The sequence below is a fragment of the Channa argus genome, chromosome 16, assembly GCF_033026475.1.
Source record: "Channa argus isolate prfri chromosome 16, Channa argus male v1.0, whole genome shotgun sequence".
In the NCBI taxonomy this organism is placed as follows: domain Eukaryota; kingdom Metazoa; phylum Chordata; class Actinopteri; order Anabantiformes; family Channidae; genus Channa; species Channa argus.
Window position 1 is genome coordinate 12,957,568 of NC_090212.1, and position 23,389 is coordinate 12,980,956.

The 23,389-nt window shown below is 40.0% G+C and overlaps 1 protein-coding gene across 1 annotated transcript; it reads right to left on the bottom strand.

The window, feature by feature from the left end:
* Window positions 1-14,423: 14,423 nt before the first annotated feature.
* ythdf2 (YTH N6-methyladenosine RNA binding protein F2) lies at window positions 14,424-22,470 on the bottom strand. The gene is made up of 5 exons (XM_067479928.1): window positions 22,020-22,470; window positions 20,757-20,836; window positions 17,619-19,319; window positions 16,147-16,212; window positions 14,424-15,832 (listed from the first exon to the last, which is right to left on the bottom strand). Exons 1-5 carry the CDS (start codon window positions 22,066-22,068, stop codon window positions 15,809-15,811), a joined length of 1,920 nt encoding a protein of 639 aa, XP_067336029.1. The 5' UTR covers window positions 22,069-22,470; the 3' UTR covers window positions 14,424-15,808.
* Between the last annotated feature and the right edge of the window lie 919 nt (window positions 22,471-23,389).

A 23,389-nucleotide genomic window follows, 5' to 3' on the forward strand; every position in this document is an offset into this window, starting at 1 on the left:
ATTTCATGAACTTTAATCACGTGAACTACAAAATCAATAGCAATAAACCCCATAGCAATGAGGTAAAATGAGGCAAAGCACACAAAATAATGTTCATTATTGTTGTGAGAGTAGTGATGAGTAAAGCTGCCACTTTAATCACTCAGTGAATTCTGTCAATAAATTAAAAGAATAAACTGAATTTCCCAGTTTCCCAGAATCCATTATGTCTACAAATGTTTTGTTGTTGTTGTTGTTTGCATAAAATCAAGCAAATTAATTTTATATCGATTAACAATTCAGTTAGTCTAGTCATACTTTCAGTATCTTTTAAGTTCCTCACAGACTGAGTGGCACAGCAAAGCAGAAAACACTATATATATATATATATATATTATATATATATATATATATATATATATATATATATATATATATATATATATATATATATATATATATATATATGTGTGTGTGTGTGTGTGTGTGTGTGTGTGTGTGTGTGTGTGTACATATCTAATAAACTGCATTAAAGGAAGTGGATTTCTATCTTCCTATTGAACAAACTGTATGCACTCTTGTTTAAGCAGCCCTGTCTTTTTCTGCTCTCGTCTTATTTGACTGGCTGGAACGTGCCTCAGCTTCAGAAGAGAGATCTGCCAATTTGTAGTCTCTCTTTAGATCTGTGCAGCATATTGTTTTACTGTTACATTTGGATTTGGTATTTCAGTGGTTCAAATAATTAGATTTAATTTGTTCAGTGATTTTGGTTTGTCGTCAAATGTTTGCAGTGTAAGTGGTGCTTGTGTTGTAAATCTGGGGAGCTCCTGTGACTGGAGTGCTTTCAGCGATTGTTAAGGGCTTGATTTTACATTTAATAGCCAATATTTCAATATTGATCATGAGTGGAAGGGGAAGCTCTGCGCTTCATATATTGCTTGCGACACTTTAACTTGGATATTGGTATTTGATTTGTTTTTTTTCTTCCTTTAATAAAATAAACTGGTTGAGCGTTGTGTTTGAGTTGCTTCAGTATATTAATTTAATTAGACGAATCACATGGTCTTAACTGCTTGTATAAGTTTTTAAAAAAAATTTTTTGTTTAGTAAGATATGGTTTGTATTTTTTATTTTATTTTTTTTACGGTTTTCTACGGATTCTGATGATATTAAAAACAGCAGGATGTCAAATACTGCAGATCATGTACTTAGATAAAAGTAGTAATATAAGTTAAAGTTAAAATTCCTGCAGTAAATTTGAATTTTCTGATAGAATGAAACATATATGTATATATATATGTATATATACATACATAGCAAAAAAGTTATTATTTGTGCAGAATTCTTCCTTTAATCTCCCTGTTATTTTTTAAATATAACAACATTTAATAAAATGTAAGTACAAATACGCTTACAAATTGTATGTAACTACAGTGTCTTTATAAATGATAATCCACCTTTGAACGCTAGCTGCATTCACTCCTCTTTTACACAACATTTTTGACAAAAGCGTTGTCTTTTCACATGCCAAATTTACCGATAGGTTCTAAGTTCTGAAATAACCTTGACATGAAGGGAAACAAAAGAGGTAGATGCAGTAAACAGAGAACGGTGATTGGGGAGAGCGGAGTGCAGCTATGTAACACCTCTCTCTTTGGTGCTCCACCCGTGCTAAGAGTGGCTAGGCTAAGCCACTCTTGCCCTACATAGAGCCTAAACAGCAGATTACTGACTGTCCTTCTAATCCCATGCACCAGGGCATGTGCTACTGTCACCATGCACCAACCACCCAATCACCCTGTAGCCACCGTCACAGTGCCTGCTGTTCTACTAGCTGTAATTCCCCCACCACAATCTATAATATCATTGCTGTATTAAATCTGTCATTTTGGATTTCTGTTTTTTTATTCTTTTCCAAATAATGCATGCTGGAAACAGAACTATAGACATACTTCATGCACATCTCTTTTTCCTTCTCTGTCTCACACACACAACATCCTGTCCCATCCACATCCTCCCAGTGCCCCCCACCCTCACCCAGTTTTAACCTCCTCATGACCACCTGGCATGGGATAGTTTCCACCAGTCCGTCAGCCTCACCTAAACCACCAGGCCTGAGATTAGGGTTAATCTGGACCTTGTGTCATCCTGTATCTATCAACCACCCCCACAGCCCCATTCTTTCCTCCCTCCCTCCTCTTAACTAAAGAGGCTTTGGTTTAAAATCCTTTATTGTGAACCCCCGCTCCCCTTGCAGTGTCTTGCTGCCTGCTGCCAAATTCAACTTTTCCTCCCGCACCATATCCTCAGCCAATCCTTAAACAGATAGCGGTAGAACCTGTCCCCAAGCTATGTGGGTAAAGGGATGTGAGCAAAGGATTTTTTTGCATTGTCTTTCTCTTTAGAATAAATTCAGAATTAGGCAAGAGTTGCTACATTTTTCAAATGTGTGATGCAAAATACTTGCCAGTACACGTGCATATAAGCATGTGGTATTATACATAGCAAGTATAAGTACTTGACGTAATAATGCATGTAGGCATCTTTTGTAGACGTTGATGATAGTTTATTCAATTGAAGTGGACTAGTGGTGTGGTTTAGATTAGAGTCTGGAGTTTAGAAGAGAATTCATCGCTCACTCTTCTGTCCCTGTCACTTGACCCTGTGTGCTTTTTGCTAGCCATGCTCTCCCAGCCCTCTCACCCTAAGGGCAGAGTGAAGGCATGGAGGCCCAAGTTAGATAAACTCACTCCACAATGGTGCAGAGCGCAAAGATGCGTAGAGAATGGAGACAAAAAAAGGGAAAGAGTGCTAAAGCTAAAGCCCCTTTTCATTTTTTTGTCTCCAGAAATAAATGGCAAATTCTCCCTCAAGCAAAGTCGCCTTTCTTGAGTTGAAAAGCCAGGAAAAAGCACTTGGCAGACAAAAACTGGGCGAATGGAGAGTAAAAGGTAGGAAGACACCAAGTGATTTGGGCCAGCAATAAAGTGCCTTATCCTGAGGAGCAGAGAGAAAGACCCTTGAACAGAAGAACATGCATGAGCTGGATGCTGTAATGAGAAAACGGTATGGAGGATCTGTTAAAATAATCACAAGATGCTGAGCTTATAACATTAATGTATCATTTCTTGTCTAATCATAATCAGCCAATTTACTGAGCACTGTTTAATTTGTTCTGATTATTAACAATTCTCATGTACATTTAATATAGGAATTATTTATAGCATTTGATCGTATGACACACACACACACACACACACACACACACACACACACACACACACACACACACACACACTACCTGAACAAAAAGAAACATACATGTAAAATAAACTTGATGACATTATCATTTATGTTGCTTGCAGTGCTTACTGCACAGGATTCTCAATGTCTTCTCTTAGAGTGAGAGTGACTGATTAGTGTGGAGAGAGCGACAGGACCTGCTGAGAAGGGAAAAAGTGAGGGGAGGAATGTAGAATGTTCAAAGTGATTGTGCGAGAGAGCAAAATGTCCACAGAGAGCAAGAAAGAGGGAGCAAGCAATGTAGTTAATGGATGTAAATTAATTGCTGTCATGTGGATTCTGATCCCAATAAATCAGGGTCAGTGTGTTCTCCTGTGCCATCATTGCATGGCTGAGAAAAGGTAGGAGGCAGTCTTGATCTGAGAAACACGCATTGGCACACACATAAACATAACTGCACAAACACACTCACACACGTACAGTTATTAACATGGTATAAAGTGATTAAATATTAAAATGTTGAACAAGCAAGACAAGAAATTTCGAGAAAAGTAATTATCATTGTCCAACATGTTAAAAAGAGCAGATAAAAAAGGCAGAGGCTTGTGCATGAAATCAAATCAAATCTGTGGATTCATTAAAAGTTGCGTAATCCAAGAAATTACTTGTTAGAAAATGTAGCTAAATTCAAAATGTAAGTTACTGCAGCCTGCTCGACACTTGCCGCTGAATCGTGTAATATTTGGGCTACGACAGGCCGTGCCATAAGATCCCCTTCACCGGGAGGAGCTTTTTAAAAATGCACCTCAAGTCCAAGCAAAATTTTGGATGCCAACCAGTGCAGACCTAACAGGGTTATAAATGCAATGTGGTCCAATGAATTAGCCATGCTTGTTACTGAAAATTACCACTGTGCTTTCTGCTTAACTAGGCTGCAAAATTGATTTACCTTATTTCCCCAGCCTATGACCATCACAAAGACATCCTGTTATTATGAAAACTATGAGTATTACTGTGTGTGTTAATCAGAAAATATATGAACCATGCATTTTAATTACACATCATACATGGGCAATTTTAAAAACAAAAGCCTTAAATAAAAGTACTCCTAACATTTTGCCCATGCAGTAAAAGAAGGTGCAACAACACCAAGTCTTGTCAGGGCTGATAATAATGTGTCCATATTTTTTAACAGATGCATTTAATTTATTACACGTTACAGAAGAGTATGCCCCATGTTATATACACCATGATTTCTTTGATACTGTCTGCCCCAAAGCAAATCACTCACGTTCAAACAATAATATCTGAACATGAGAGAAATGGTGCAAAATGGGAAGTAGGTCACATAGCAATTTATTTGACAAAAAGGGATGGGGGTGGGGAACTGGGGCATGGTGTATGCAGAGGCAGCAGCAAAAGGGAAGGTTTTGGGTACATGGGTCAGATAGTGTGTGTTTGCATGTGTGTGAAAGTGATTGAGCCTGCATACTGTCAACCTAGAACTTAAGTTCCAAGCTTTCAGGAGTCATTCGAGAAGTGCTTGTTCAGTGTATGCCACCATTTTTAGAATTTGGTAAATACTATAAACCACACACACACACACACACACACACACACACACACACACACACACACACACACACATCAGGGACTCCATTGTCCACTCTAGTGAAACTGAAACTGATATCGCAGTCACTGGACCATATCAGCACATCGGACACAGAGTGTCAGCGGCATTGATCAGCTATCAATGAACTGCCCAGCTACCACAACCTCTGACACAATAAAACACACACACACACACACACACACACACACACACACACACACACACACACACAATTGACCTGCATATATTGCAACAGATATGCACAGAGCAAATACCCCAGGTCTCAATAACCTACTGTAAATACACATATTCTTCACACACACACACACACACACACATAACCTCTTTGGCTTCCTTTGGATGCTGTTTAAATCTCATCATCACTGAACACCACAAGTGCACAAAGGGCACATAACTCTGTATTTACTAGTGACCCACAGTGCTAAATGCTACTGCTTATCTAGCTATACAGTTAGATACAGTGCTGATGCATGTTCAGAGACTCCATCTGTCTCCAGCTTCACTTCCTCTAGGTTAGAATGTGTGTCATTACAGAAAGGAAAAGTTTTTTTTGTGGGTAGAAAAAAATCTTTCAATAAAATGCAAAGTAGTATTTTACATAAAAATGATGTACTATACTGTCTTGGAATTTTTATAATTAAAAACATACATAAAAATCCCTGTTTTAAAGTGGTGATTCAACTAATGCAAAAATTGAATTTGATTTTCTGTGGATTAGTTTCACTCATACAAGAGACATTGTTGTGTGGTTCATTCGTTCAGTTCTGGCATGTTAATTATTGTTCTGTGGACGTTTATCTACCAAAATAAAATAAAAAACACGGTAAAAAATACTCAAGGAAAAAAACAAGGACATTTAAAAAAGAATTAAAAGAATTAACAGAATTAGAATTTTAAAAAATTAAATCAGACACAAAGATAGGTATATAGGTTCATGTGGCCCTATTTAAGTGAATAATTACTGTATACACTGTTAACACAATCTAGACTATCTGCACAGACTGCGCTGAGGATCTATAAAGACACATTAACACATGAGAGAAGCTCTGGAGCACCAGTCTTTTCTAATGACTCAATAATCCGACCCAAATGCTGCCTGTTTGCTAATCTCTCCATCAGATTACCAAACTAGAGACGAGCACTGTCTATTTGTCTCGGCCTGTCTATCTGTCTTTTGGCCTGTCTGTCTCTCCCAGCTCTCTCTATTTTTTAATATAACCACAAGCTTTTTCTTAGTTCTTTGTATGAAATAAAAAAAAAAAACATTGCTTGCTTCTCTGTGATCTTCCTAGCTGTCTGCTGGTGGGGTTGCCTGCCTGTTCGCCCGCTCTCATCCTCCCATGTAAGAGCTTATAAAATTGAGGATGGGGTGGTAGGACATAAAAATGCAGTCACAAATCCCTTCTCCTCATGCTAACATGCAGGGGGTAAATATGTCTAACCTAAACATACAAATGCATACAGTACAGTATGGCATGAAATTTATGTAAATCAAGTTTTAGCGTCTTTGAAGAAATGGATTTTTAAAAAATATATGGTAAATTGCAAACAATTAACTAGTGTATTCCAAAAATCCAAAAATAAAGGTAATTCATATTTTTTACCGTTTTCACAAATTGTTATTCTTATCTTTCTTTCAAGCTCTTGCAAATGGAAGGCCAGTCTCTTTCTGCCGTTTCACCACAAAGCTCTGCTTCAATGTAGTATATTTCAGTGTAAACAGATCTAAAGTAATGTCCTCTATGGTGCATAACCACCATGTCCGACTTTATATATTTACTATAGAAAACTGCTGCTTTCTTCTGCCTGCAAGGCCCTACAACATGTCTCTTTGATTTTACAGAACTCACTCCATGTCTGCCTCTGTGTGTATGCATCCTCATGCGTGCGTTTGTGTGCGTGTGTTTGGGCTATGCTGAGTGTCTGTCTTACATGCTATAGCTCAAACTGTTGTTGACAGTCTAAAAAACATTTTGACATTTAGCTTTTCACAAAATAACATCAGAAGAAGCTAACGCTAACTGAACAGGTCTCTGAATTATCCCTGTATACCTGGCAGTTTGTGCAGATTTAGTGGCAGACGAGAGAGAGTTGACATTTTCCATAATGAATTATATATCAAATTCTAAGACCTTTTATCCTATCAAGGTGTGTAGTGTTGCATAATACTGAAGTAGTGTTTTTAGGGTTTTTACCAAAATAGAGATCAAAGACTTTGAGGTAAATCTGTGTCCAATTCCTACTGGACAGACATGCAAATGTGTAACACACATGGTTTTGGTAATGTCCTACAAATATCACACCTCGAGCAGTGACAGAACTTGTAACAAATGCATTTTAAAAAGTAATAATCAACCTCTTCTGTGCATAAAAACAGTATATATATATATATATATATATATATATATATATATATATATATATATATTACCTAAAATGTTTTGGCATAAAACAATTACAGTGCTGTTTTTAAAATTTCTCTGTTGCATAAATGTATTGGATATTAATGAAGACAGTGATTTATTTGCAAATACAAACATAATACATGCTTTATAACTACTAGTACATGTATCACTGATGAAATATAAACATTGAGGTAAAATATACGCACTGTCTAAACTGTTTTAGGAGACATGCTAAAACTAAGAATGACAGCCAATATAAGTTAAAATTCTTGAATACAATGTGATCAGTCAAAATATGAACACAAAAATATATTCACACAGAATGTATCTCTTCCTGCATCGATATGACAGTTGTAGATGTTGACACATTTCAAAATAATGAGAGGTTAGGAGCAGGGATATCAGGATGAGCTAAGTGGTGAAGTGAGGCATGAGACAGGAAAGAGCAATGGAGGACTGGCAGGAGCGAGAGATGGAAAAGGATTGGTGAAAGAAAGAGTTGAGGTGGGCTTTGGTAGAGTCAGGGCTGTTAGTGGTCGTGTGTGTAAGTGTGTTTGTGTGTGTATTATTTCGCATGAGTGTGTGTTTCATAGGAAGAATAAGAAAGGATGGTGTTTTACTGCGGCCGTCCATTTCCCGGGATCAGCTGATGGCTGGGGATGATGGAGCGGAGAGGGGTCAAGGGTCAAAGCTGTGTATTGTCAGTGTACCCCCGCTCTCCCGTGGGGTTCCCTCCCTCTCTCTGCTTCCTCCCTCCATCCTTTCTTGTGCACATTTACATACATTTATCAACACTTTGTGCTGCCATAGCTCAACGGGCAAGAGGATGCACCGCATGCATTACTGCCTTGCTGCCCCTAAAGTCTGAGTCGCTGCAGCCATGCATTCACAGCAAAGCCATATTTGTAAGCATTTTATATTGTGTTCAAACACTGGTGCATCATATATGACATCCATCTGCATGAAATGTGTTTGCAAATGTGTGGTATATGTAAGCGATTGTGTGTGTGTGTGTGTGTGTGTGTGTGTGTGTGTGTGTGTGTGTGTGTGTGTGTGTGTGTGTGTGTGCGTGTGCAGGACTAGACAAGGGCCTCCCATCCCCCCTGTATTAGGCCTACCCTTCCTCACCCCTCATCCACCCTCCCATTCCCACCACCCCACACACTCACCTCCCCCACTTTGCCTGTGTAATCCCTGCCAGCTGGCCCCGTTGGCTAATCCCTTAGCACTGATCAGCTGGGCCACGCATCCAGTACGGGACAGGACAGGGACAGGGGCAGATAGGGGCGGGACGCTCTATGTGTGTGTGTGTTTGTGTGTGTGTGTGTGTGTGTGCGTGAGGTGGGGGGTGGTGTCGACCAGAAAGCATAAATTGAAGCCCGTGCCTTTGCCTCAGCGCAGTGTGTCTGTGTGTGAGCCAGTTGCCTGTTCCTTCTCGTCCGTCCATCCCTTATCTCTCTCCTCCTTCTCCTTCTCCCTTGGATCCTTATACATATATACCTACCTGGCTTATATATGTATATTTTATATCTTGGGCTTTTTTGTCTTCCTTTTTGGTTTTGTATTGAGCAGATCCAAATGGATTTTTCTGATGGTGACTGGGTAGAATTTAGAGTTTTTTCCTGCTGCCCTCTTTCCTCCTTCCCCTGACTGCATGCGTGACACCTGCCTGCCTCCCGTCCCTTCAGCCCCCTTGTCTGCCATCCCAACCACCCCCCGTGTGCCTGATCCCCTGCTCTTCCCAACCCACAAGGACCTTCACAGGATGGAGCTGCGCAGTCAGAGCTACAACTACAGAAACAACAATAACAAAACCAGGACCAAGGACCTGAAGGAGGAAATACTCGGCAGCTCCTGTGCTATTTTTTTGCCTCATCTTTAGAGAGGAAGGATACATTTGATCTAAGCAAACACTATTCTGCTTATGGTACTGCAGTAGGCAAATATAGAAAGGAATTTAGTGCAGTGTTCAAGAGTTTAAAAAGACAAAAATTGATTGTTAAATGCACAATTGCAGCTTTTCTGGATCCGAGAGTCTTGTGTAATGGCAAAGAAGCTAAATTCTTTGTGTTTTGCTTTTGCTTTTTCATACACATCAGTTTTTACTTCTTTATTCATTTCTGTATGTAGTTATTAATCAGAGAGTGGAAAGTTGTTATTTAGATTTTGTTTTCCAGTCTGTGCATGGCTATAGTTAAATGCGCAGAGTGCACAGGGAGAGAGAGAGAACAGTAGAGAGGAGATGGAGAGTAGGCGGGAGGAGTGAGGGTAAGAGGCAGATAACGACACAGCTTTACCAACTGTAATGAAGAACTGCTTGGTCTCGTTAAATGTACCAAGCTCTTAACCAGGAACGGCGGAGGCAGTGCTATGGTGAGAATAAGGCATAGCGACACATCGCTGTGTGTACTCATAAATATCTAGTCGTCATCCTTTGTTTTGCTCTGAGGGGAAGATGGTCTGCAGGAATGGTAGCAATCAGATAGCTGGGCTGCTTCTCTCTTTATATTGCAACAAAGGTAGCTTTGCTCGCTCGCTCTCCCCGTTTCTCTTTGCACTGCTCTCTCTGTGGTGCTTTTTAATGATGTGGTGTGTATGTATGTATATACAGTGAATGTCTTTGGATGCTAATGGTGCTTTGATGATCACCACATATGTATTCGTCCACATTTTATTGCTCGCAATCCTTTCTTGCACATCCACAAATGCGGGCATACATTTACACCCTCTTACACAGGAATTTCAATTTCATTGGTTTGTATCATATATATGTATTTCTTCTTACTTGTCTGTGCAGAAAATCCGTTTTCATCATAAAGGGAAAATGCATGTTAAAGTGGGATTAGCATGTAATGTGCTTTGACGTTTGAGAAGACCGCATAGCTGCCTCTGAGCCCACAGGGAAGAAAGATCACAGGTGAGGAAGGAGGAATGAAAAGTAAAGCAGGGATGGGCTGACAAACAACTTTTAAGATCAAGAAAGTCACAGGAATTGATAAATAGGGTACATATTTAAAAATGTCCTGTAGCCTGTGAATGTAAGCAAGAGAACGTGTTGCTAAAAACAGAGGAGGTGGCAGAGGATATGACAAGGAACCAAGATCATTTGGGAAGTTTGGGTTTGGGCTCTTTGTGTTCACAGTGGACCTTGATTTAATTTCAATACAATTAAGGCACGCGGTGAATGCCAAGAGAGAAGCCACAGTCTACGTCTATGCTTACCCGAGAAAACACCATAAAGCCGCTAAGTGGCCCTGATAAGTGCACAGATCCTATGAGATTAACAAGCAATGACATTAATACTCACAGAGAAGCAAGAGAGACGTATTAGGCAAAGGTGCAGGATAGTGACCTGAGACAGGTGTACACATCAGCTAATGCAAGCAACAGAAGTCCAGAAAACACATTATTGAGATACTCACAAGACATAGCAGAGAGAAACACCATAATCAACGAACACAACTGTAACTAATATACTGGTTTTCTATAATGTCAGGACAGTCAGAGTCCTAGGCAGCTCACCATTGTTGTGGCCAAATGGACAGAGGGATCACACCAGGGGGATTTACCATGTGGTGACAGAGGGCCACTTCAAAGGTCTGTGTGATTACACATGAGTGTACGCTTACCCTGTTTGAAGGGAAGATGGAAAAACAGGGTGGGAATGCTTGAGCATGATGTGCTGTTGTAGGAGATTATTGTTTTTACTCAGGCCTGTCAAAAAAGGCTACAACCTCCTGAAACATCCACACAAATGGACAGTTAGTTCGCTTCAATGGAGCATATTTCCATGACCATCCACACACATTTGCAACTGATTTTTATAATCATAGGTTTTTTGTTTGTGAGTTGTTTCACGATGCATTTTTTGTCCTGAAAAAATAATAAAGAAGTAATTGCATGGACTGCATTTCTACTTGTACGATCGAGTATTGTTTTTTTTTCTAAGTAAAAAGGCCCAAAAGAAATTGTGGTAATTTTAATACTGAGCTACATTTCTACCCCTATAATCACAGAGCTACTTCAAATGATTCCATCTGTAAATCGCTGTAGGCAATAGAGATGTGAGTTGACCTACATTGCAGATGATGGAGGTGGAATATGCACCAAAATAAAATAAAATAAGTAAAAATAAAAGAAAATCATAGATCTTTTTCAGTTTTATTTAGTTCTTTGGGGTTCATGCTCTGTTTTCCTAAGATTTTAGTTAAGACAAAAGAGCTTGAACAATTTTGAAAAAATAGATACAATTATAACAGAAATAAATGTGTTATTAAAGCAATTTTAGAAAACCAGTCAGGTAAGATTATCTTAGAGCTGCTCTTTATGTTGATGAAAACACAATGGATGGCGTTTCATTACTGCCTGTCATCTCCACACAATTAGAGCTGCAGAGGGCAAGTGTGCCACATATGTTAAGACAGAGGTCATCAACTGTTTCCGGGCCCCAACGCCTGTCTACATATTACGCGTTTTCAAAACTCTCAATAGAATTGGGACACTGGAAGAAATGAGGGGGTAATACACAGTGTGTCAACAGTGCAGGACCCCTCGCAGTGGAGAGCAGGTGACCGCATATAGAGCTCCCCTCACATCATAAAAATATTCATCATCATGGCATATTTGCATTCATCCGGCGTAAGAAAAACTGTGCCAAATCAACATGCGGACAAATGATCCGCTGTGGCGACCCTGAACTCACGGGATAAGCCGAAAGGACAAAATAAATATATGTATAAAAATTTTAAAAAAGGCATATTTGTATTCCCAAATAACCTAAATAATTTTGGCAGCTACGTCTGTTAGACAAATTGCTGATAAGCTGATGTCAGGTGTGAGATAAGTCTAATATGAAGGGATATATTTTTTTAAACATTAAAACGGATTTTTCCATCTGACATCTGATACATTTTTGTCACACATAGGGAACTTATTTGCTAAATGTACGTAGACTAAAATATGGCAAGTTACTGAAACTGGGAACTGATAGAGCTCCGTGGGCATAATTAATGTTTTTTAAATAATGACTTTTTTAAAGAAAATAATGCAAAGCTGACCTATTGTTCTGTGTTACGGGGATTTTTGGTAAGAACACATTTTATTTTTATATTAGCCTATAGGCAGGCTTTCGAAACAACGCGCACGTAAAAAGAAATCTAATTTAGTCATGTAAATAGAGGTCGGGTTGGCGACATGGTGAAGCGTCACTAATGGAAGAAAGAGATTGATGCTTTATGATAATGAGGGGAAAATAAAGCAGAACCATGACCTTGCAGTGCAATAAGGCTACAAGGATTCGCACACATTTAGGGAAAATATTTCCTTCCTTTTACATTTATATTTATTCACTTAAATTGTCTCCGAACAGCAGCATGGTGAAGTCAGGGAAAAGACACTGATCATGCTGTCTCCAGTACCTGTGTATGGTCAGAATGTCGAGGTCCTGTTGTCTGCGCGCGCACGCACACACATCTGCAAACAGCGAGGACTTTATCCTTTTTACTACTGCAGGACAACTTTTGTTTCTTCCTCTCATACATTTAGCTTCATGCGCTCTGAGATCGCTGACCTCCTCCACTCCTTTTACTCCTTCAATAACCCCCCCCACCCCCCACCCCCCAACCTCTCCTGCTTCTCCTCCACTTTCTCCCCACGGTCCAATTTCCCTTTCTTCTCCTCCGTCGTCTCGGTGCCTGTATCTGTCTCTCTTTTATGGCCTTTCATTTGCATCCTAGGAAGGTCTAGAAGGCGTCCCCAGAGACGCGCAGATAAGGGTCACAGGAGATCCCCTCGAGGCAGCAGCGTGGATGCCACGCACCCGCAGACGCAGCGACGACACGTGCCGTCGACTCCCCCCCACCCACCCACCCCAAACACACACATCCCAAAGAGCCGCTCTTCTGATGCTCGTCCAAAATTGCCTAAGATTTCTTTTCCCCAAACAGCAAACAGAGCGAATTGTCTAAAATTGTCCTTTTAGATTCACTTTAGCTCTGACATTACACTTGATTTTTACCTTACTTCCACCGTGGGGGCTGTGGTTGGACTGTGGCTAGGCAAACATCCATTTGTGAAGAGCTGTCACAATTTAAGCTACAACTTGTGAACCACCTTGTTACTGCCTATGCCGTATACACACACACACGTATGTATACATACAGTCTATTTGCTTATAATCACACACAGGCCTAAAATAAAAGGACGGCCTAAGCGTTTAAATCTCTAGCTTGTGTGTGGACATTACTATGACATTTCTTATAAGATATATGTCGTTAGACTATACGATCTGTAAGTTTGCAAACACAAAAAAGAAATCAGTAGAGGAGGAGCCTATTTATTATGAAAGTAAAATTCTAAATCTAAAAAACACTAATTTATTTGGTGAATATGCATTTGCTGGCTGGGTTCGTTCGTTGTGCGTAAAACTTCAGGCGCTGGCAAATGAAGTACACCCCCCATCCCCCCTCTTAGTTTTCTCCTGTACCAACTTCAAGACCCAACTATTACATCTTAACATAAGGACTAAAGCATAGCAAATATCTGTTCAAGAGTTAATTAAAAAAAATTTCTGCTTCACGGTTGGTTAATTTTGTCCCCCAAAACAAAGCGACCAAAAATCCCAATGTGGACTACAGTATAAAGCATTAATGTTGAGGCAGGTTTCATAAACCATAGCTGTGCCATAAACCCGCTGATCCTCAAGTCTTAAACAGAGGAAGACCCTCTGATCAGGTCTGGAACAGCAGTAGGGCTGTGTCGCCCTCTTGTGGCTGCTAAGCTCAGTATAGCTGCACTGTCAGGGGCAGAGAAAATGGCGGATTGTACCTGTACATAATTTTACATGCCTCTTCAAAGGGGTTGGGAAACAAAAAAATTTACCATTTAACAACTTCGGCTAAAATCCAAGCATGTCAAAAGGGATGTTTAACCCATGCACAACAATTAATATGCTTCAAATATCCATGTTTACCTTTAATGTATAAAATTGAAATCAGCCCTGATCCTTAGTAACTGTAGTCATTTCAAAGATTCTAGTCCAAATGTTTACCATAAACATTCTTTTGCAAAAATAACTTGCAAACAATTCAGAGGGTTGCATAAGAGGACTGTCACAAAATGAATAAAGGACAACAGGCGACCCACATGAGAAAAAGAAAAATCCATGACTTTGTGGAGCATCTTTATTATGCCACAAATAAAAGCCAGTAGTTCTGAAAGAGGACCTTGCGTTTTTTTTTCTGTTTGTTTTTGTTTTTTTTTATTTTACTCACCAACAATGACATTCTGGAAAATGGTGGAAGCTAATTGTGATATTATAGTATGTATGGTTGGCTGAGCAATCAGAAAGGTGGGAAGATGGGACTGTGTTGGACAAGATGGGTTTGCAAAGCAGAAGTAAGAAATGCATGGTACAGTGGTGAAAACTGTCAAGACAGGGAGTGGACAGGCTGAGTATGGTTAGCAGAGAAACATTCATATACCCATGACGGAAAAGAAAAACATGAAATGAATGCACAGACACGCCGCATTACAAAAACTGCTTTACGGTCAAACAAGGGGAGTGCACACCAGTTCTGCTGAGTATACATTTATTACTTTTGAACTGATTAATAGAAAGAGTGGGGGCAAGGCCACTGGCATCACTGTCTTTAGAAAAAAAAAAAATGGACGAAGGAGAAAAAACAAAAACAACAAGAAAGCAGCCAATAGCAACGATGAATCAACTTGTCCAAGAGAGAGAGAGAAAAAAAAAAGAAGAGGGTAAATAAAGTCCAATGAAGACAGTTAACAGAGGGCCCCTATTTATAGACCATAAAAATTATACACTGAGCAAGCTCATCAACTTAACATTTCTTCTGCTAATGACCCCCTTACCTACTCTTCCTCTTCAGATCCTCCAGACCCTACCTTTCTAACACACAAAACAAAAGAGGGCTATTCTGAACACCTGCAGTCCTCTTAACCAAAGACATGGCAAGCATATGATGCATCCGCCTATGATGAAAATCCAATGAGGAGGAATCTCCACTGGGTCCTTGTTGAATTTTTGAGCATCCTCAGAAGACAGTGGGACGGTGGGATGGGTATACAAATAAAATGAGACAAACTGCCCTTTTTTGACTTTAGGACGCTATAAACCAACACTACAAATTTCAGTTGGATCTGTGTTTGTGTGACCATTACAGACTTGCTCTTGGACCATAAAAACAGAGGAAGAACCTTTCATTTTAAAACGGACAAAAGGAAAAAGCAGCATACAAGGGAAAAAAAGCATATGTAGTGGAATGGGGTGGGGCAAAAACATTTCACCTAAGGATGCTATGCATTTAGTTGCAGTCCTATGAATAATCGTTCTCTTTTCGTTTTACTACACGTTCAAAGTAAGTCTTTAAAGTCAAAAGAAATCAAGAAAGTCTTCATTTAGTTTTTTTGTCCTTGGTTAATTCCTCACCCCTATTAGAATTTCTTAGAGAGCTGGATGTAATGATGTAATGGGGTGGACAGGGCTTTGGGGGGCATTGCAGTCTTTTGACCAAAGCACTGACTGTTACTTGACTCGTCCTTGGCGCTCCTAAAACACAAAAATATAGCAAGTCATACACAATATCCAACAAAATACTTGTATTTTCAAACTATGGTTCACCCAGATACACACAGGTTCTCCGACATAATTCTTTTGAAATAAATGTGCACCCCACAAGCTTCCACTTAATTTTTATAAAGTGCTCATTGTAAACAACAATTCCTGCCCAACTAGAAAAAGGCTTTAGAAAAAGGAATTTCAGCTTCCAGAAGTGACATTTACAGCCCAATATGCATACGCTTTCACTGAAGCAAAAACATTTAATGCAGTCGTTATATTAAAATGTTTAAAATGCAAGTTACCTGAAGCCTGTAATGACTCCTGTTGCTTGGGTTGCTGGGATATGGCTCACTGCCTTGGACCTCCACCTGTCAGAAAGAGTGGTGAAAACTGAGCAAAACCAGAAAATATTCACATTTAAACATAAATGTCTATATGCTCAAAGCCTAGAACTTATTTAAAAGAGATTAGTGTGGATTTTGATAATAGCCTGGCAATGATGCATTAACAAAACTAAGCCATGAAAGTTAAACAGTTACCAAATACATTAACGATCCAACATGTTTTTGTAAAATAGTGTCCATGGTCACAAATGACCTCATTTCGTTTAAATGTTTAAAACAGCTGCTAAAACAATTTCAGTAGTTTCAGATAGCAGTGTGAGGTACTAACATTGTGTCGATACATACACCCCTAGTATGCATTTAACATTACAGTTTTCACCTTCCAAGAATTAAAATGTGAGACCACCACTGCATTTATGCTCTGTGAATGTGTACAGGTATTTTTTGTACTGAAAGGTGCAAGAAAACAAAAGCAGTGTTCAACACAATCCGTAATAACATTTTAAAATAGGGAGGCTGAGATACTCGCTTACATCTAAAGAGTCTGTAGATTGGCTTTTAAGTACACAAGAGTAAACCTCGATAACTTAACAGTTTCCCTTTAAAGCACATCTTAAAATACAGAATGAGTATAACCATCCATCTAAGGCAACAGCTCTGGGGACAAACCAACTAAAATAACACCGAAAGATAAATGTTTCTACATCTATTGAACACCACATCTATGAGCGAGCGAGCGAGCAAGCAAGTAAACAAATAGTGGCATTTAATTAAGAGGTAACTTACTGATGTGTAAAAGGAAGGTTTTAAGTCAATATTGTATTTACTCGACAGGATTATGGTCTCTCTAATGGTAAAATATGTAAAAAGGTGTTAAGACCACTATGCAAGACACCACTGTAACATTTTTATAAGCTACAATACACATTTGTTTTTTTTATGCTGTTGCCAGTTTGACAGAATATGCTAAACAGACTTTACTCCGTGTGTTGAGATAAAAAACAACAAAACAACAAAAAACAAACACATTCTGAAGGATCCAAAATAGAGTACTGTATATGCTGTAGACACTTCTCTATAATAAATCAGTCAAATACAATTTCAAGTAAGTTCACTTTTACTCAATTCAATTTCATGTTGGCTTGTACTTTGTCCATTACTGCGTTTTATAGGAGGGCATTACATGAAAGTGATAAAACAAAACATAGCACAACAGTAAGACCAGTAGAGAAAGATCACAATATCCTACTATGTCTCAATCTCTCAATCCAACTGTGAATCCTTCTGCTAATGCTGTATTTCTTTGCAATTCACAAAAATGTACATGCACATACATAATGATTTCATATACAACAATTCTGTTTGTAAAAGAAGTTAAAACACAGCACTCATTCTTCAGTTATCACTTTATTCAACAGTAATTATGTTACCTTTTTCACACACTCTTCTTCCTCTTGACGCTTCTCATAGTGAGAAAAGTCATCGAAGATCGAAGTGGTGTGTTTGTATCCAGCGATGATCTTTAGCACCTGCCGGGCCTTGTCCAGAGGTACTTCCTGTGTGTCCCGAGAGTTGGTGACTGGCTTGTTTTCGTTGTTCTCCAGTCGAATATGCCTCAGCTGACTGTTGGGAACGTCCTTAACAAAGATCCAGCGCACATCAAAACGGCCCTTCCACTTGTCCTGTGACCACACGCCAGCAGATGTGTTGTAGTCCACGGGTGAGCGCATCTCTGCTACACCACAGAAGTGACCACTCCCATTGACACTAAACAGAAGATAAAGTGGCCCTTTGCCACTCAGTGAACGGTAAGCTGCGTCAAGCCTCTTGTTGCCATGCTCCGTGCTGCACCAGATGTTATACTTGATGGAGCGGTGGATGTCATCCTCTGAGTAACTCTTGATGATAAACACCCTGCCCTGCTTGGGATTCCAGTCAAAGTCCTTAGGATTATAATTGTTGACCATACGCAACTTCTCCAAAACTGGGTGAGGCTCAGAGGGGACACTGGGAACAACACCCACACCAGAAGAGGTGGGAGGTGACTGGCCTGAACCATTCCCACTGGAGTCCCCAAACCCATTGGCCCGGTTCCGTGGAGGGACCCAACGAGTAGGCTGAGAAGGTTGCTGTTGTTGGTGGTTTGGGGGAGGTGGAGGACCCTGGGAGAGAGGAGGCTGAGGCATTGGAACAATACCTGGTTGCCCACTGGGAGGAAGTTGATGTTGTCCCATCTGGGAAACAGACGGTACCAGCTGTCCATTGCTGAGGGGCATTTGAGGGTTACCTGCAGCAGTAGCTCCAGGCTGTGGGGAAGCCTGATTGGGAGGTTGCCCATTGCTGGGAATAGGGGCAACCTGCTGAGGGGTGGCAGCTTTAGGCATGGTACCCTTGTTGTCCCAAGTGCCGATGTCCATGTTGTGTTTAATGGGCGGAGGAGGCAAATTGGCACCAGCCATGCCACCCTTGTTTTTGAGTTTGGGTTGAGGCTTGGCTGGCTTGCTGGCAATGTCGGCCCAGGAGGCAGGTTTGGTAGGGGCAATTGAGACAGGTGGCATGCTGGGAGGTCCTACAGATGAGACAGGGCCAAGAGCACCCCCACCAGGCAAGCCAGAACCGACAACCTTAGGAGCCATGTCTGCATTACCACCTGCAGCAGCACCACCAATCTTAAGCCCTGCCATGCCCTGGTCAAGGCTGTTCATACCAGGTGCCTTGTTAAGTGGCTCATTGGCAGCAGGTGCAAATGGGGACTGTCCATCGATCATGGCACCTCCGAGTGAGCTGGGAGCATAGGCATAGCTGCTGCTGTAGCCAGAGCTCTGTGGTGTCCCAGACTGTCCCTGAGAGCTGCTATTTCCCCATGCCGAAAAGTCGATGCCACTGGGGAAGAAGTTGAAGCCGTGCTGGCCCAGGAAAGGGTTGCTCCCCAGAGGGCCTGGCTGGCCAAACATAGCGTCTGGGAGGTAATGGGGCTCTCCATTGCTCAGCTGTCCATAGGAGGCCAGGTAAGGCATAGGAGGATCCCCACCTGTTGACCAGGCTGCCTCATTTAGGGAGTAGGAAAATCCTATGGAGGGGCTGTAGTAGCTGGGCATGTAAGAGTCCGACATGGCCGTATAGGCATTGTTCTAAATAGAGAAAAAAAAAAAAAGTTTTAGTGACAAGGTATAAGGAAAAAGTTCTTAAAAGAAAACAACTGAGCTGTACATAACATCAACAGTGATCATTATAGGATTGTGTGCGATATCTGTGTACCTCATTCTTGAAGATACAAGAAGTTAGATCAAGATGAACTAAGTAAATTATTATTATGCCATAAATTAATCAAAATAAATTGGCATAATTTAGTAGCTATAACAATCCCACTTATTTAGCATAGCACTGAATTGTGGTACTTTCCTGGATTATTTATAGTCTCTCAGCCAAAGAGAATGGAGCATTAATTTAAATGGAGCAAAATACAGGCTCGATTCTTTACTGGCAGTTTATTAAACAAGGGGAACTCTATTTGCCACTCTATAAAGAGAAATAAAACCAGTGAAAATAAACAGAAGTTTCCAATCCAATTTAGGGTGTAAATATACAATAATTCTTTTAAACTTCGGACTTCCCCATTTTAAAATTTCTCTTCTGGCTGAAAAAAGCCTCCAGATGACATCACCCAGGAGTTTTTTGTCATTAGGACTTCAGATAATATCATCTGAGGGAGCTCTGGAAAGGATGGTTGTATGTGATTACAACCTTCATAGTATGAGGAACAGGATGACATGATCTGAACTGTAGGTTCCTCCAAATTAGCAATTATTGTTAGGCATTATTTAGCAAGAAGCATAGAGAGATTTTAATATAAGGAAGCCCGACCAAGTTGAAAGTTGGTGAAGTTGCCCTAAATGTTTTTAAAAAAGATTTCTACAACTGTGTATGGGCATCTTGCTTAAGGAAGGTGGAGTACACTGGGGGAGAAGATGCTGAGGCATTGAAACAATACAAGTTGGCAGCTGTATGAGAAATCTTTAAGTTTTTACAGAAAGTCTTACCAATTTCTTAAAAGAATTATCTGTAGACAAATCCCAGGGCTTAGGCTTATGCTTGAAATTTATAAAGGAGGTCTGAACCAGTCAACAAATCCAGATAGGGTTAGTATTACATTGAATATGATTTTTTCACAAACATTAATACCTCTTATGTGAAGGCCTGTCAAATAGGCTAGTCAGTAAAATACTACATGTACACTATATTCAGTTTGCATGAAATTGGGATAACATTAAAAAAGGCAGCTTCTAAAGTGTTATGAATGATGTGAGCTGATCAATTAAGGTCTTTATATACTGATTCAGATATTCAGGTTATCATTGTCTGACATGTACTAAATATTTAGGAAAAAGCAAAACTCATACTCTTCGCATTAATGTCTTAACTCCAAGAATTGTGATCATAAATCAAAACTTTTCTGATTATCCTACAAAAATGAAGTTGTGGAGTAGTTAAGCGGTTCAACTGTAAAATAAAAAACAAAACAAAACATAAGCTCGCTTATGAGCATACAGCTTTACGTAATTGCTTACCTGTCTAGCCTGAGTATTCAGGTAAGGCTCAAACTCATCGTCATTCAAAGTATCCTTTTGGGTCACAGCTCCGTTTTGCACTGAAAAGAAAGCAACACTGATGTTAACAGAACACACAGGTGACTCCATGTGAGGCATGAGAAATTCCATGATCTGATCCTTTCACGTCAGCATCACCACCACTCCATGCAATTATTTAATTCAGGAGAAGCAACTAAACCATCACAAATAACAGACTGCACATAAAATAACCCCTGGGGATGCTTCAGATCACAGCAAGAACTTCTCCCATGAGATGAACCAAACCCAGAGAAGAATTACATACATTTGGCTGTGGTTATATTTTGGCATAAAGGGGGAGAAAATAAAAGGCAGGTGGTCGATAGGTCCAGGTTTGGTTTTTACAAGCTTATGAGAGTTCTTTCCTTTATAGCTGGCGTTACCCTGTTGAATGGTATGGGCATTTCCGAGAGCTTTTCGGGACAGGGAAAAGTTCAATTAAATACTAAACAAGTTAGTAAGTACGTGCTATCCAAGAGTAGGGTTTCACCCTGACAGTCACGATGACGACAAAGTGCGAGGCCCACTTGGACACAGGAAAAGCATGTCGGAAGACGTGTCATTTTGGGTTAACTTAGCAAACAGCTAGCATTAGCACGCTCGCTATGTGGTTAGCTCCAGTCCATATGCAGTGCGTCTCCATGTTAACGAGCGCCAAGAGTCCTTTCAACATGACGGACTTGGCTAACATTAGCCGAGTGCTCAGCGTGCAGGGATGGCACCTGTGGCTTAACACTGCAATAATAATGTTTTACATTGGCGTACATTATAATGGCCGGAGTACAACGAGTATATTGTCCCACTTGTCAGTGCATTATAAAGCGTTCCAAGCAGAATGAGGAAAAGGGTGCTGATGTGTATCATGTTGCCATTTAACGCTAGCTAGTCGAGATAGCTAATGCTAACTGTGAGAAGCTTACAAGTGCAAGTTGAAGGATTTAAAAGGAAACTCACTCATGGTGCGTTAAAAGACAAGAAACAAAAAACACAACGCCATTTTGTTTTTCAATTAAGTGACAGACTAAATGCAAAAAAAAAAAATAATAATTACAATATACACAAATAGGCCTATTTGCCAAGAAGCTAGAAGACATGCTACCGCGTCCGCGCACGCAAGATTTTCAAAGCGAACGGCACGTAAAAAGATCCGCATTCTCTCAACCCCAGTCAATAATGCAGCGTTGAGACACAGTTTGCTCTTACCTTTATTAGCTTGGCCTTTCGGTCTCTGGATTGGGTCCAGGTGATTCATGAAGGTTTGATTTATGAGAAGAGAGGAAGGGGAAAAATAGATGAAGAGATATTTTCAGCAGTCAGTTCCTTTAGCAGGTGGTCAGGCCTACTGCACAACCGAGCCACAGCCGCTGAGCTAACCTTAGCTATCCTCGCTAGCCGTCGCGATGCCGAGAAATTTGGCCCTCGTAAATGTTCAGAAATCACCTCTCTTTACCTGTTCAAGAAGGCTGGTGGCTGACATGTCTTTCCCCCCGGAGTCTGTGTAACTGTATTTACCCCCAAATAAAAGCGGCAGGGTGTACAATTTGTCTAGCTATAGAAGAGTTTCAGCCAAGCGCCCCTATCTCTCTATAGAGCCTGGTTTCTACACAATGGCGGGCTGCAGTTTGCTTGACAGACTCCTCAACATGGCTGGGCGGCCCTCGTCAACCCACGATGGCATTTATTATCTGCGGATACGCGCCCTCCAATGGCGCGGAGGTGCCAGAATCACTTGGTCTTAAATAAAAGGTGTACAATAATCCATATATTTATTCCTTATTTTTTCTGTTCCGGCCACCTGTAAAATCAAATCAAACAATATGGTATTACAGACCCTGTAAGCCACTCTAAACTCTATGGATGGATTACTTCGCTGTCTGGCAACTGGATACGATTTATCTTCTTTTTAGCTTTTCTGTGTTTTTGTCATGTGCAGTAGTGGTGTTTTTGTCATGTGCAGTAGTGCACAGTATTATATATATATATATATATATATATATATATATATATATATATATATATATATACGATCGCGGTAGGGGCTAAGCCTAATAGTCAATTTATTAGTTAACTACTTATTAACCATTAGTATACGTTTTTTTGTATGATTTCTTAGCGTTTCCTTTCACTCTTTTTTTACATTTAATCTGCCACTTCATGCTTGTTCAATTTAAACCAATTTTTGTTTGTTTTTTCTATAGGAAATAAACATTTTAACTACAAAAAACATTTCCAAATAAGAACATGCACTGTGAATGCTTCAGCGAATTTTCAAAGCAAACATGAAAAACCTGAGCTGTTTTGCTTTTGCTGAAACGAAATGTCTTATGGCAAACTACAAAGCCCACTAGCTTTGAAAACTTCTAAGGCAAAACTTGAAAGCCAATTATGTGACGTCACGATGATATAATCGATTACGTCACTGACCTTTAAAGGTATTAAAGTATAAAAATCTTAAAAAGTATAAAAGACATTCAAAACAATAATGTGTCTTATAAACTGAATGTTTTGAAGTTTGAATGGTGTTTCTAGCTGAAAGTATGGCAAAGTAGTTAGGCGCCAAATATATGGAAGGC

Excerpts from the sequence above, each read along its gene's own strand:
- ythdf2 (XM_067479928.1), bottom strand. The coding sequence starts at position 22,068 with ATGAATCACCTGGACCCAATCCAGAGACCGAAAGGCCAAGCTAATAAA. Across the intron at positions 20,837-22,019 it reads GAAAGGCCAAGCTAATAAAG|TGCAAAACGGAGCTGTGACC; the intron begins GTAAGAGCAAAC and ends CTTTCTTTTCAG. Across the intron at positions 15,833-16,146 it reads GGAGTCATTACAGGCTTCAG|GAGCGCCAAGGACGAGTCAA; the intron begins GTAACTTGCATT and ends TTTGTGTTTTAG.